General features: G+C 35.5%; 1 protein-coding gene and 1 non-coding gene across 2 annotated transcripts; both read right to left on the reverse strand.

Annotated features, from left to right (window-relative positions):
* Positions 1–430: 430 nt before the first annotated feature.
* Positions 431–4,824, reverse strand: LOC145106891 (mitogen-activated protein kinase kinase kinase 5-like). The gene is made up of 10 exons (XM_079043814.1): positions 4,427–4,824; positions 4,179–4,292; positions 3,867–4,094; positions 3,616–3,766; positions 2,812–2,975; positions 2,003–2,078; positions 1,871–1,930; positions 1,659–1,784; positions 557–715; positions 431–466 (listed from the first exon to the last, which is right to left on the reverse strand). Exons 1-10 carry the CDS (start codon positions 4,822–4,824, stop codon positions 431–433), a joined length of 1,512 nt encoding a protein of 503 aa, XP_078899940.1.
* A 3,240-nt stretch (positions 4,825–8,064) lies between these two features.
* LOC145110239 (small nucleolar RNA R71) lies at positions 8,065–8,171 on the reverse strand. Its single transcript, XR_013709621.1, has one exon. It is a non-coding gene; the product is annotated as a small nucleolar RNA R71 (small nucleolar RNA).
* Between the last annotated feature and the right edge of the window lie 7,041 nt (positions 8,172–15,212).

Raw genomic sequence — 15,212 nt, forward strand, 5'->3', positions numbered from 1 at the left:
CGACTAGGGGGATATATGTGTTGGTGTCCATTATAATTATGTTACAGATCTTTTGGGTAGAGGGAGTAAAAGAGGAAGAAGAAACTTCGCTATAAGATCCCAAGAAGAGGGAGTCGACGACGGTGGTTTGGTGGCCTAGATTGAGAGATTAAGGTTTAAGGTTTTAAAGAGGATGCTATATTGCTATGATATTATGTAGGATGATTATTTGCCCATGAAATGAGCTCTCCCATTATTCATATATAAATACAATATTACAAGAGAAGCAATTAATTGGGTATATAAAATGGGATGACTATACATCATCTATATAGACTCAGAGTAGGCAACCAATGTTAGTTTACGTTATATGTATCATGAGAAAAGAAGAAATGATTCCGTATTCTTTTTTAGCAATTTCCTTTCGAGCTAGGCACGTGGGCGTTGATAATCAATTAAAGTTATGACCAAACCTCTCTTTGATCTTCTGTTTTATACTATAGAAAAAAGATGATAATAACATTCCAAATGTTACGATATTAAAATAATTAATATGAAGCTAAAAATTACTATTTACCTGGTTTGAGCTCAAGAACCTATGTTGAAGTAAGGTGGTAGCTTTCGGCCTTTCTGCAGGGTTCCTAATAAAGCAACAACGTAAGAAATCTTTGCCTTCAGGTGACATTGTTTCAGGTAATGGTGGAGTCTCCTTAATAACCTTAAACATTGCTGCAGGCTGAAATAGAAAACAATTTTTAGTTTAGTTCCTTAGCAAGTGCAAAATAATCAAATATTAAAGAAAAAGGGCAAAATACATAAAAACGACACTGTATTTTATAATAACATATGATATTTTTTAAAAAAAGTAAATATATTTGTATAAAAAAAAATAAAAGATAAATCTCGAAAATAATATCACATAGAAATTATAAGTAGATAAAATGATGTTTTTATACTTCAAATATTTTTAGATAAAGTTAACAAAAGTTATGTATATATTAAAAATATATTTGCATGATGATTAAAATTAGTAAGTTTTATTTTTTTATTTATATAAACATTATATTTTTTATGTTTTAGTTTTTTGTCTTTTTATTTTATTTATGATAATTAATACAAATGGTTCATAAGCGAAGTTTCACAAAATTTCAAAAATGATCCTTATACAAAATGTCCAAAATGCCCTCAACTTAACGACCCTATTAAACGGATGGCTCACAGAAGGACCATTGGTGTGACAACTTTTGTCGAAAGGGACCATTGATGCAAAAAAAGTTTCAGGGAAATTTTTTTTTAAACCATAAGAACCATTTATTAAATTTTGTCCAAAAAAGAGAAAAATACATAAAAATGACTATATTTTGGCCATTTTTTTGGTAACTACTGTATTTAGTTTCGTTAATCATCTAAGTTTAACAATTTTTTCAATATCAACTACTTTGATCTGTTATAGTACACAGCTTTTTCAAAATTAAGTGGTTTTAATGTCAAAATTTTAACTAAAGTCACTATACTTTCACAAAATTGTCTATTGCGACAGTATAGAAAAAGTTGTAAAATTTGGGTAGATTTTATTAATGAAACTGAAATATAGTGTTTAAACCACATTCATAACCAAAATATAATGGCTTTTCATGTAATTTTCCAAAAAGAATACATTATTTTTTAATTTTTATTACCCCTTCATATTCGCTCCAAGGAGGTTTTCCATTAATCATTTCGATAATTGTACAACCTAAACTCCATATATCGATGGCCAGAGCAAGATCTGGATCATTATCTTTTTGTGTCCCATATTGTAAGAGCTATTAAAAAAAAGGAATTATGACGTCATAAAATTAAAAAAAATCATTGTTTTCAAATAGTTTAATGTGGTAGAAAAGAAATTTACCTCAGGGGCCATCCAATAAGGACTTCCTTTTAGAGATAGATGGCTAGCTTGTACATTAAGCTGTATAACAAAATAAAAAATTATGAGTTATTTATATGTCATTAATTAATAAAATTTTGTATAAGAGCTTACGTGTTTAGCCATCCCAAAATCAGCAAGCTTGACGACCCCATTTACATCAACAAGTAAATTAGCTCCTTTGATATCCCTAAAAAGTGTAATTACTTTCAAATCCATGACAAAAAAAAAAAAAACCTAATGCTTAAAGTACAAAAAGTCTTTATTTTGGTATTTTTTGGTTTAACCATTATATTTTAGTTTTTTCAATGATACCGATCAACGTTTTACAATTTTTTATATATCGACCATTTTGACATGTTATAACAATATAACATGCTAAATTGGTTGAAATAGAAAATTTTGGTAAAGTTTAATGGCTTTAATGAAAATTTTAACCATAAATTTTGATAAAAGTTTCTGTTCTAACCATTTTAACATGTTATAACATAACAGTCAAAATCGTCGACATAGAAAAAATTGTCAAACTTATGTGACTTTCATTGATGAAACTAAAATTTAATGATTAAACCACAAAAGACCGAATTTCAACATAGGTTCTTGTTTAATTAAAACAACTTTAACCCAACTTGCGACATAAATAAATGGACCCACTCAAATAAAATAATGAAGTCTATAGTTAAATAAGTTAGTAACCAAAATAATTATTCAAAATTATAAAAAAGGAAAGATAATAGTCCAAGTAACATTTTAAATTTCTATTTGTACTTTTTAATATTAAAATAAATATATAACAATACATATCCAAACATGTTGGTAGGTTGTCCGGATCATAAATTCCAATCCTAGGATAATCAAAACTACTACATATTAATTTTTGCTATAATTTCAACTACACAAATAAAAAAATTTGCAATCGTTACCGATGAATGGTCTTGGTGCTATGCAAATAGGCGAGTCCTGAGACAATATGACGCGTAAAATTGCGTACAATAGATTCCGTCATTCCCCCACAATGATCGCGTGCATACTTATTAATTGAACCAGGATGAATATACTCCAGGTAAATGTAAAACTTATCATCAACCTACATGTATATATTTGAATGAGACTAAATGACTATTTTACCATTATATTCAAACAAACAGTTTTAACATGACACAGATTATAGTGGAAAAAAAAAACCAGTACAGATAGGTAGAGGTTGGTTTCTTAATAAATTAAGCCGAAATTTTATGATTTATGTTTGGAAGTGCTTTTCGAATCTAAAAATGTTTTTAGATAAAAGTGCTTATTGATTTATAGTGATAGTAAATAGAGTTTTTTAAAAAATGTTTGGATTAACTTTTATGGTGAAAATACCAATACGTTAATAAGTTAAAAAGTGTTTGACTTAAAAAGTGTTTTTTGAAGTTATTTTGGTTAAAAAACCAAAAACAGTTTCAAAAACCAAGTTTTACATGTATTTTAAGAAAATGCTTTTTGAAACTTATGAATAAATTATTTTGAAAAATGTTTTTGAGTTTGCTAAACATTTTTTTTAACTTATTAGCTTTTCAAAAAACTAAGCCAATAAGGTGTTTTGAAAATCAATCCCAAACACCCCAATTAAGTCATTCTATCCGGATTAAATGTTAGTAATTAATTAAGTAATAAAAAAATCAAGTTTTTATACTCATTTTGCTTTAAAATACGTAAATGGTGAGTGGGATTAGGAAACCACTTACTATTTCGCTACCATAATATTGAACAATGTTTGGATGCTTAAGCTTGCTTAGTACATTAATTTCCTGCTCTAATTGCTTTATACACTCTGCAGATTTCGGGTCATCTGGATATAATTCAACTTCTTTCATTGCACATAAAGCTCCAGTCTCTCTATCAAAAGATAAAAGAAATTAAAAACTAGTATTAGTATTAGTATCTGACACACATATATAATAAGAACATAATATATTATTATATATGAAATACATACCTATTAGAACCAACATAAACACTTCCAAATGTCCCACGACCTATAAGCTTCCCCTTTCGCCATTGATTTTGTGTCTGTAAATTCCTTGATACTGAATCAGGTTTACAACGCGGGGAAGAAGAAGGTGGATGAATGACAACTCCGGGAGGAAGAGGTAAGGGGTGAACTGGATTTACCACACCTAGATCCGGTGTCTCCGTCGTGGTTGTTGGTGGGCCGATTGCTGGACTGGATTTAAAACAGGGTTGAAGTAAAAATTATTTAAAAATAATTAATGTTTAAATGGATAATGATAAAAGTATCCATATATACCATTCGAATAACGCCAAAAAGTTACGAGATTGACTTTCATTGTTTGCATGTATAAGTTTTGGATAATTTAATCTTACTTCAATCGTAATCATGTTCGTTGTGTATAAAGAATTTCTTAATCGTTATTAATTCATTATTATAGAATCATTTTGAAGGCGCACATAAGTCCCCAGTAGATCAAAGATGCAGAAAATTTAACCTCATAATCGATTTGATCAGAAAAATTGAAAATGTAGAGATGAAATTACCTTCGAGATCCTTGCCAATCTACGCGAATACCGTGTGAAATTAATCTGTTTTCACCGGATCTCGTAATTGCCTCAGGCAATGGCAGAATGTACTTCGATGTCTGATCGGAAAAACCTTCCAGGTTGGAATCGCGTTTGAGCAGAACAGCAAAGTCAGGGAGAGGTAGCGGATGCGCCCTGACGGTGGAGGTCTGGCCGACGTCGTTGTCGTCGTCGGTGAAATTTCGTAACTTCCAGCCGAGGCCGAGGCGATTAAGCTGTAGAGTTCCGTTACTAACACGACGGCCATGAGCGGCGAGTGGTGGAGCTGGAGCGTCGTTGTTATTGTTAACGAAGCTCTTTCTAGACGAATGACTCCGGGAGGAAGAAGGAGCGGATGACGTTTGCCACCAATTCATTGCAATTAAAGTGAAGAACTGAAGCGTGTAGGGCGGTGGCGCTACGGTGGAGACTAGGGATTGTTGAGAATAGTGATCTAGCAGCGGTTTAAAACATGTAAATAACGACGTCGTGTAGAGCTATTTTTTGTTTTAATTATGCTCTCCTTTTCGTCCCATGCGTTTAGCCACTTTATAGGATGCAAGTCAAAATTATATGAAAGGAAGCCACGTCCAAAAATCTAAAAAAAGTCAACAACAGTCTCGCTTCACGTGCCCTTTTTGTGTTTGAAACAAACTATTGGATTACGGCAGCATTTCGTAATAAGAAATTGATTAAAACAAATAATAAATAAGTAATTTAATAAAAGTAAATTAACTTTAAAACCATACATATATTACTGACAGTCTGGACAGCATACCGTACCCCGTAATCCGTATACACATTCCAAACACTCATCGAGTGAATCTGTAACTATACTCAACGAATTTTTATTCAACGCAGTGTGCTCCCCCTGTATGAAGAGATAGTGCTTCAGAGGAGGATGTACAACTCTGTTGGTTGGCAGTCACGAAAGATGTCGTCTGAGATGTAGTCTGATATTTTTCAAGTTTTTGTGTAACGTCCCAAAAATTTGAGGATAAAAATTCATTTTTTTATAATAAAAATCAACCATTCATTTCATTGTTTCCAAAAGACTATCATAGCATAAAATGTATATCCTCAAAACAACAATGACAAATCAGAGTAATCATGTAGAAAATCATCGGTGGATGCGATGCGATCAACCTGATCTCTTCTTCTTGGAACCGGAAGTACCTGAAAAACATTTAAACATAAACCGTAAACACAAAGCTTAGTGAGTTCCCCAAAATACAACATACCATACATATAATGGGCCCCGCCCTGCATCGGGCCCCTCCCGGTACAGATCTGTCAGTAACATGCGATGGGCCTCGCCCAACATATTTATTAGGCCCCGCCTGGTATACATATAAACACATACAATTGATATGTGCATATCTATATATATATATATATATATATATATATATATATATATATATATATATATATATATATATATATATATATATTACATCATATCTTAATACTTTTAGCTATAAGTAAGCTTATTATATAAAAAAATGTATTTAATCTATTATATGTTGTTATGTAGCATAAAAGACATGCTCGGAAGCGATATGGAAGTTGGAAGCAGGAAAATGCAAGCTTAGGCAAGAAGAAGACACAAAAAGAATGTTGTTGGACAACTTGACCACTTGTCAGTTTTTTGGCTATATCTCATGACTTATAACTCTGATTGATGAGATTTAAAATGATATGAAAGTTAGACAAATTTTCGGACGACTTTCGTGTTTTGAGAAAATGATGATTCCTAATTACCACGACGTGGTAACTCCACCACGATGTGGTAAATCGAAACTTCGCGATCGTTGAGCTGACTTGGAGAATACGAGATTTCTATGAAGACCACGACGTGGTGGCCAGATTTTAGGCAATATATATATATATATATATATATATATATATATATATATATATATATATATATATATATATATATATATATATATATATATATATATATATATATATATATCCGAACTTTAGGTCGAATTTGGGAGATTGCTTGGAGATCTAAATTAAGGTTTACGACTAAAAACCTTCAGGAAACCCTAGGGAGAAGAATTCTAATTGCATTCAAGTTTTGTAGAGAATTGAAGAAAGAACATCATCAATTCATTTGGATTGCTAGATTTTTATCATGTCTATTCTAGTTACCTTTGATTTCTTATATGTTTCTGATTTAGTTATGGGCTAGTCACCCTAAACTTCTGTTAGGGATGATGAACCTTGAATTTATCTGTTGATTTCATGCTTTTATGACAATTTATTTGGCATTTCTTGTGTTTGATGAATTATAATCCTAGCATGTTAAAGTTTTAGTCTTTATTACCGCTCATTCAAGTTATGTATAGTAAATGATCATCCTAGCTGCATTAATTTGATTTCTAGTAGTTTATGACCATTAAATAATTTGATCTTGTCATTCAACAAATCATAGATTAGTAGTTTCTAATTTCATCATTCATAATCCAATTTATCTTTATATCAGTTTTGTGTTCAACTTGTGCTTGATCATTGCATAGTAGTTCATAAATTGAGAAACACTAGAATTCTAAACCATAGTAACTAGTATTAATTAATTGAAAGCTAATATAAATTGTCTAGTAGAAATCAACCATATGGGGAAAGGGAATTCAGAACTAACAAGAGTACTCTTTAATAATTGAAGAAAAAACCGTTTTCTTTGTTTGCTTAGTCGTTATTTGTTTGATTTAAGTTACATGAACATGCAAAATCAGTAAAAACCCCCCAATTTACTTGTTTTATTTAGTTAATTATTAGTAGTTATTTTATTAATTACAATTCCGTTCCATGTGATCGACACGACTTACCCAACAATACTATAATTCGACTAGGTACACTGCCTATAGGAGCATTAGTTAGTTAAGTTAGTTAGGTTTATAAATTTAAAAGTTGATAGGTATATTTTTGCCCATCAAGTTTTTGGCGCCGTTGCCGGGGAACGACTTATTTTACTTTTTATTTTAATCATTTTTAGTTATTCGATCCTTTTTGTGGGATAAAAATCGCAAAAAATTATTTTTATGCATTTATTTTTCTGTATGATCTGTAACCACGTCGTGGTCACGTTACAGTTAGTTTTTAGTTTAGTTATATTTATTCGTTTTACGTGGTTTCGTTTTTGTTTCATTTTGTTTCGATAGTATATGACCATTGGCACCACCATTTGAGAAGAAGTAAGCGAACCCGTAAGAGAAGACGAGATGGCCAACACTGAGGACATGACTATGGAGGCATACAAGAAGCGAATTCGTGAGGACACTGATCTGGGCCGTGTGTAACCCGAAATTCCCGCCACCGCCAACTTCGATCTCAAGGGACACATCATTTTCGCGCTAAAGGATATCCCATTCTACAAAAAATATAATGAAGATGCATACAAACACCTCGATGAAGTCAATGACATCGTTGACTATTTTAATATTCCAAATGTACCACGAGAAACGGTGTTGTTAAGAATGCTTCCGGTCACTTTCAAAAGAGCGGCTAAAGATTGGTTGAAGGCACTCCCACCCGGTGCAATCACAACATGGGCACAAATGCGTGAAGAGTTCACCCAACAATTTTGCCCACCATCGAAGGTTTCTAAACTTAAGAAGGCCATAGCTAATTTTAAGCAACAAGCGGGGGAATCATTGTATGAAGCATGGGAGAGATATAAAGAATTACTAAGAAATTGTCCCCAAAATGATCTTAATGAGCAACAAGAAGTATCTATATTTTATGATGGGGGTAAACGTGACGACAAGGCAACTCCTTGATTCTCAATGACCATTAACAAAGAAGAATCCCACGACAATTAAAGAGCTAATCGAAGAATTTTCAAAGCATTCAAGAGAATATCACAAACCTCGACAAGACATAGCAAGAGGATACAAGGATGGAAATGGTGCTTCGGAAGACATGGCGACAGTTTTGGCAATGTTAAATAACATGGATCGAAGAATGACGAAAATGGATCAATCCATACACACAGTACGTGTGAGTTGTGACAAATGTAATGGGACACACTTAACTAAGGATTGCCATTTAGATGAAAATGGGAATAGAAAAGCTCAAGTTTGTTATTATAGTGGAGACCGATTTGATGAAGATTGGAGAAAGCCAAAGAAATAATGGTTGCCGTATGAAGAGTACAAGAAGCAAAAAGAAGAAAAATACAGGCAAACTGGACGGGGATACTACCAATAATAACAACCACCACCCGAGAAGAAGATGGACTTTGAGTCAATGCTTAACAGGTTCATAAAGGCTTTTGAAAAACGACACGATGCAACTGATGTTACCATTAGAAACCAACAAGCTTCCATAAAAAACATTGAGACTCAACTCGGGCAATTGACTACACTAGTTAACGAACGATTACCTCCTAAAATTCCCGATCCTAAACTAAAATCTCACGTTATGGCTATATTTACGGAAGATGAGGAAGACTCTAAGCCTTTGGAGATACATGATACAAATACCAAACACATCGGTCCGCATCTGGAAGGAGAAAGATAATAGAAAAATCAGAATCAGATTCTGCCCAGTCACCACGTCGTGACGATCTCACCACGTCGTGGTCATCGAAGAAAAAAAAATCCTTCGCTTTTGAAAGCTTATCAGCCTCCTCTGCCATTCCCATCTCAAGCTCTTAAGCATAATCTGGAGCTGGAACAGAAGAAGTTCATGGAACAAGTGCTATCTTTCTCGATAAATGCCTCATTCCTAAAATCCATGGCTAAAACTCCCAATTTTGCTAAGGATGTGATGACAAACTGCAAGGAGCTATAAAAAGCATCTACCATTGTATTAAATGAGTTATTTTCAGCTGCAATCATCGATGAGTTGCCAATTAAGATGGGAGATTCGAGTCGATTAACTTTTCCTTGTGAATTTGTCAATTTTACTTCTATAAATGCTTTACTCGATTCGGGGGCTAGCATCAATCTTATGCCATATTCTTTCTACAAGAGGCTCGGTTTACCAAGGCTCAAGAACAGATGCCTGACGTACTGGCACAGTAAGTTCATCCTTACTTTGTTGAAGTAAACGTTTTGTTTCTTCCATTTGTTGATCCAACATCGTACGCACCATTGCCTGCACCCCAGCCATCGTGACTGGCTCAGGCTGCGGATTATCGTTTCCGAATTCACTTTGCGTACTCGCCATTTCGATCTATACACCAGTCGTAGGTGATTTTAGATCTTTATTTTTGATAGACGTTAAATCTTCCTTATTACTCCGAAACGTTTATATGTTAGTTCTAATATCGTAGTCATACGTTTAGAATCCTACACACATAAGGTTTCCAGATCCGGTCGGCAACAGACCATAGATCCGAACAAATAATGGCATATATGGCAAACATATAGCATTTAGCACATAAAAGCATTTTAGGCATCTTTCCTAAAATAAACTAGTGCTCATGTCTAAAATATAGTAGACACTCATCTCACAATCATCACTTAGCATTCTAAGTTGAAGTCTAAATTCTACAATTTCTTAGTTCGCTTAAACTAATGCTCTGATACCAACTGTGACATCCCCTAATTTCTCTGCCAGAAAAGACCGATTTATTTTATGCTTTTTAAAATAAAATCAGAGTAATCCTTTTAAAAGATGTTGCGGAATTTGTTCCCAAAACAAAACATGATAAAAGTTTATCAAAACCTTTCTTTAAGAAATGTATATTTTCATTTCATATCAAACCTCGGGATGTCATGTTCCGATACAGATCAAAAGCATAAACAAGACATTATAAGCCTTACAACAGTTATTTACAACTACTGGCCTATAATCCAAATATCACTCATCATCATCCGACTATGCTCGGGGTCCACTACCTGTAATATAAAAAGCTGAGTGGGTCAGGCTTGGGAGCCTGGTGAGCATATAGGGTTTTCAACCCACAATAAATAATAAACTTATTAAGTTCTCAATCAACAATAAATTTATTAATTTCATCAACCAAAAATAACCCTAATTACCCATTCCCATTATCCTCACTTTACGTCCCTAAACAACTATCACAAGGGACCTAGCCTAAGGATTTTCACTAGGGGTGACAACATTGCTTCGGGGGTTCCTCAGCAATTTATGTCAAATAAGGCAAACATCGGGGTGACAACACTGCTTTCCCTCAACAATTTATGTCAAATAGGCACGATGTCACATCGTTGCCATGTGCTAAGTCCATAGCTCTTATTTATCGACAGTATTTCCCACGGGAATCCCCCCCCCCCCCCCCCCCCCCGCAATACATGTCAATGGGTTTTTAGAGTACAACTGATGAACATATAGTTCACACACCTACATGTTGCAAGCCTGCTAGTGTTCCACAGACCGTCTAGAATAGTCCATGGTTGTCATCCATACTCTGCTGAATGACGGGGGCCAACGTTTGGGTAAGGGCTTTTCTCATATTTCACCACTTACCCTCAACTCATGATCTCATTTCACCACTCACTCTCAACTCATGATCTCATTTCACCACTCACCGTCAACTCATGATCTATATCACTGATCATCTCATCTATCCAACTCACCTTTCATCACACACCCACTATTTCATCTACCCATGTTTTACCCAACATTTTTGTAGAAAAAATACATATACAATTTAAATTATTTAAAAACATGTATAAATCATTCCTTCAACATCCATCTCAAATAAACAAACAATATATATTCACACAGCACGTATTTTATATAAAATACTTCATATCTATGTGTAAGGTGAAAGTAACTACACACTCAATAGATTTAATGAAAATCGGGCAGCACTTCGTTTCCTAAAACGATCGTTTCTAATAAAACCGGGAGTTTTATTGAGAAACCGGGCTCTGCAAGGGTCGGGCTTCGAAACCGAAAAGATAAATTTTTCGGGCTTCTCGGGCACTTCGGGGCGTATTCCGGGTGCTATAATTGATATCGGGGCTATGGGGGAAGTTAGAATGAAGGAAATATTGAAAAAGGGGTAAAAGATGGCAATTTTCCAAAAGTACCCGGGAAGGCTCGCAAGCCTTCTATTTATAGGGGAGGTCCGAAGTCGGCTTAGAAGGGGGAGTCAGCAGCGAGGACACGCGGCAGCAGCAGGGCGAAGGTGCGCAGGTGGATCGCACGTGGGTTGCGCATGCGAGGGTCTCGGTGTCGGCCTCTGATTGGACCGAGGTCTAGTCCGAGGGTTCGGTCGTGGCGCTATGGGCGAAGCTCGAATGCATCATCAGAAGGCACGCGTCGGACACCCATTGGACCGCGGCTTCGGATGCGAGGGCAGGCGACACGTCTTCGGATGACTCAGCGGACTTCGGACACGTGGCATGATTTGAGCGAGGGTGAGGTGGCCGAAGTCCACGTATGCGAATTTTCTCGGTTTTGACATTTTTCTCGATTTTCGCGCCAAAACTTCTAAAATCCATAACTTTCGCATACGAGCTCCGTTTTTGACGTTCTTTATATGCACGCGTAGGTAAAATTACGCTCTACAACTTTCGTTTAGACTTCATCGGCTAATTTTGACTTTAATTTTTATATTATTATTTTTAACAGACCGGGACAGGAAATCCGTTAAAAATTCATAACTTCTTCATCCGACGTCCGTTTTCGTCTGTCTTTTTACCGTTGTGCTACTATTGACGAGACCTTCTATTCTCGTTTAGGTCGTGTCGGCTAAAAATCACTCGATCTAAAATTCGAGTTTTTAGCTGTCTACTGCTAAGCTGAAACTTCGAAAAATCATAACTTCCTCATACGAAGTCAGATTTGGGCGTTCTTTTTATACCTACTCTTGGTTTAACGAACACTACGACTTTCGTTTAGATCACTAAGGCTAAAAAGTAGTTTATCAAAAACTCACTTTTTACGACATTCGGCACCGTGCCGGTTTTGTCGCGAAACTTCGACATGTCATAACTTCTTCGTTATAACTCGGATTTTGGTATTCTTTATATATCCGTAATCCTTTTCACGACCATCACAACTTTCTTAATAGATATCAGCTTTATCTAATATTTATTTTTGACGCTCATTTTTATTCTTAATTAATAAACCCTAATAATTAAGCATAAAACACATAATTCACATAATATTCACATAATTCCTTTTCATTTCTTCAAAATGAGTTACAAAGGTTAACCTAGACTATAACGTCAATATTAATGCCTAGCCTAGAAACACGGGCGTTACAATTCTGTCCCCCTTGGGATGATTCCGTCCCCGGAATCACACATCAGCAAACAAATGCGGGTAGCGACTCATCATGTCACTCTCCGTTTCCCAGGTGAGATTTGGCCCATTCATATGTTTCCAACGCACCGACACTAAATCGACCATCTTGCGTCGCAACTTCTTAGTCTTACGGTCAACGATTGCCTCAGGTTCTTCAATCAACCTCTTGTTTTCATCCAACCTTAATTCAGAAATGGGAATTATGTCGACACTTTTCCCGTGAACTTTCAAAAATCACACATGAAAGGTATTATGAATACCCTCCAGTTCTTCCGGTAATTCTAGCTTGTAAGCTTGATTCCCGATCCTCTGAAGAACTTTAAATGGTCCAATAAACCTTGGACTCAACTTTCCCCTTCTACCAAATCTTATAAGTCCCTTCCACGACGAGACTTTAAGTAAAACCGAATCTCCAACTTCGAATGATATCGGTTGTCTTTTCTTGTCAGCATAGATCTTTTGACGATCTTGAGCTGCTAACATCCTTTCCCTAGTCACTTTCAACTTTTCAGCAGTCTGATGGACTATTTCAGGTCCCACAAACTGCTTTTCCCCAGCTTCCAGCCAACATTACGGCGTTCGCCACTTTTCTCCATACAAAGCGTGATAAGGTGCCATCTTGATGTTCGAGTGGAAACTATCATTATAGGAAAATTCTACTAGAGGTAAGTGTTTACCCCAGTTACCTTGGAATTCTAGGGTACATGCTCTCAGCATATCCTCCAATGTTTGAATCGTTCGTTCGCTATGACCATCAGTTTGCGGATGGTAAGCTGTACTCAAACACAACTTAGTACCCAATTCCTCTTGTAGACTTCTCCAAAACCTTGAGGTAAAACGGCTGTCACGATCGGATACAATCGTTAACGGAACTCCGTGAAGCCTCAAAATTTCCTTCACATAAGAATTCGCAAGTTTATCCATAGACCATTTCTCGTTGGCTGTTATGAAATGCGCACTCTTAGTGAAGCGATCAACGACCACCCAAATCATGTCGTGACCGTTCCTTGTTCTGGGCAGTTTAGTCACAAAATCCATGGTGATGTCTTCCCATTTACCCATGGGTACAGGTAAAAGTTCTAAACTCCCATACGGTTTCTGATGTTGTGCCTTAACCCTAGCACATGTTACACACTCGGCCACATACTTAGCAACATCGAGCTTCATCGTCGGCCACCAGTAATAGGGTTTTAGATCCCTATATATTTTTGTACTGCCGGGATGAATCGAGTACATGGTCTTGTGAGCTTCTTCCATCAGAAGATCTCTTACTCCTCCCGTCTTAGGTACCCAAATCCTATCTTTGAATACCTTCAGTCCTTGACTGTTTGTATCAAACACCAACGTTTTATCCCAAACGTTCTTCCTTTCGGTCATTTTTCTCTAAAGCTTCCTCTTGAGCTTTCTCTATACCTTCCATAATTATCGAGACAACTTCAATTCTCAATGCTCTTGGCCTTTTCTTTTCAAGATTTACCTTCCGGCTGAGAGCATCAACAACAACATTTTCTTTACCAGGGTGGTAAAGTATCTCACAGTCGTAGTCCTTGAGTAACTCTAGCCAGCGTCGTTGCCTCATGTTCAATTCCTTCTGATTAAAGAGATATTGAAGACTCTTATGATCCGTGAAAGTTTGCATTTAATGCCATAAAGATAGTGCCTCCATATCTTTAAGGCGAATACTACCCCTGCCAACTCCAGATCATGAGTGGGGTAGTTCTTTTCATGATCTTTCAATTGCCTCGATGCATACACTATCACTTTATCCCTTTGGGTCAGAACACAACCTAACCCAACTCCAGAGGCATCACTATAAACTGTTGTCACACCCCCGAACCAGACGGCGGAAACGTCCGAGGGCTCGCGTGACTTAAATTGAATATCATCACAATGGTTATATATGAAACACAACATAAACTTCACCATGCATTAATACATAACGATTGACATTGTTCACATCCAGTACATTGTTTAAATATTACATGTCCATAGCATCAATTGTTCGAGTGTTTTCAAAACATAACATCCTAACATACTTGATATTACCCTTCAGCTTACCTGTTACCTGAGAATACAAGTTATTTTGAAAAACGTCAACATATGAAATGTTGGTGAGTTCATAAGCAGGGTTGTGATAAAAAAATGATTTGCGTAGTTTATAAAACCCAGAAAATCCGATATTTTCTGAAAAGACAATTGTTTACCAAAGGGTGAAGATCCATAAGTTGGTGCATGAATGATTTCAAAATGTGTATAAATTGGAAGTTTTGTATTATAGTTATAGAAAAATACAAGCGAGTGGTGCTGATTTCCTCGAAAAACCCGATGTTTTCCGATAACATAAAATATAATTGTTTTCAAATTGTTATACCGCTACACGAATGATTTTGATTACTTTTCCTTGATTACTCGGATAGTATTGGATTTATTTAATTTCGTGAGTCGTTATAAGCATGCATAATAATGACTAGTTCGTCTGTCTTGGCATCCTAATGAACGCCGAAATTGATCTTAAGATTTTGTC

The sequence above is a fragment of the Lactuca virosa genome, chromosome 4, assembly GCF_052849685.1.
Source record: "Lactuca virosa cultivar CGN04683 chromosome 4, Lactuca_virosa_CGN04683_v6, whole genome shotgun sequence".
NCBI classification, from domain to species: domain Eukaryota; kingdom Viridiplantae; phylum Streptophyta; class Magnoliopsida; order Asterales; family Asteraceae; genus Lactuca; species Lactuca virosa.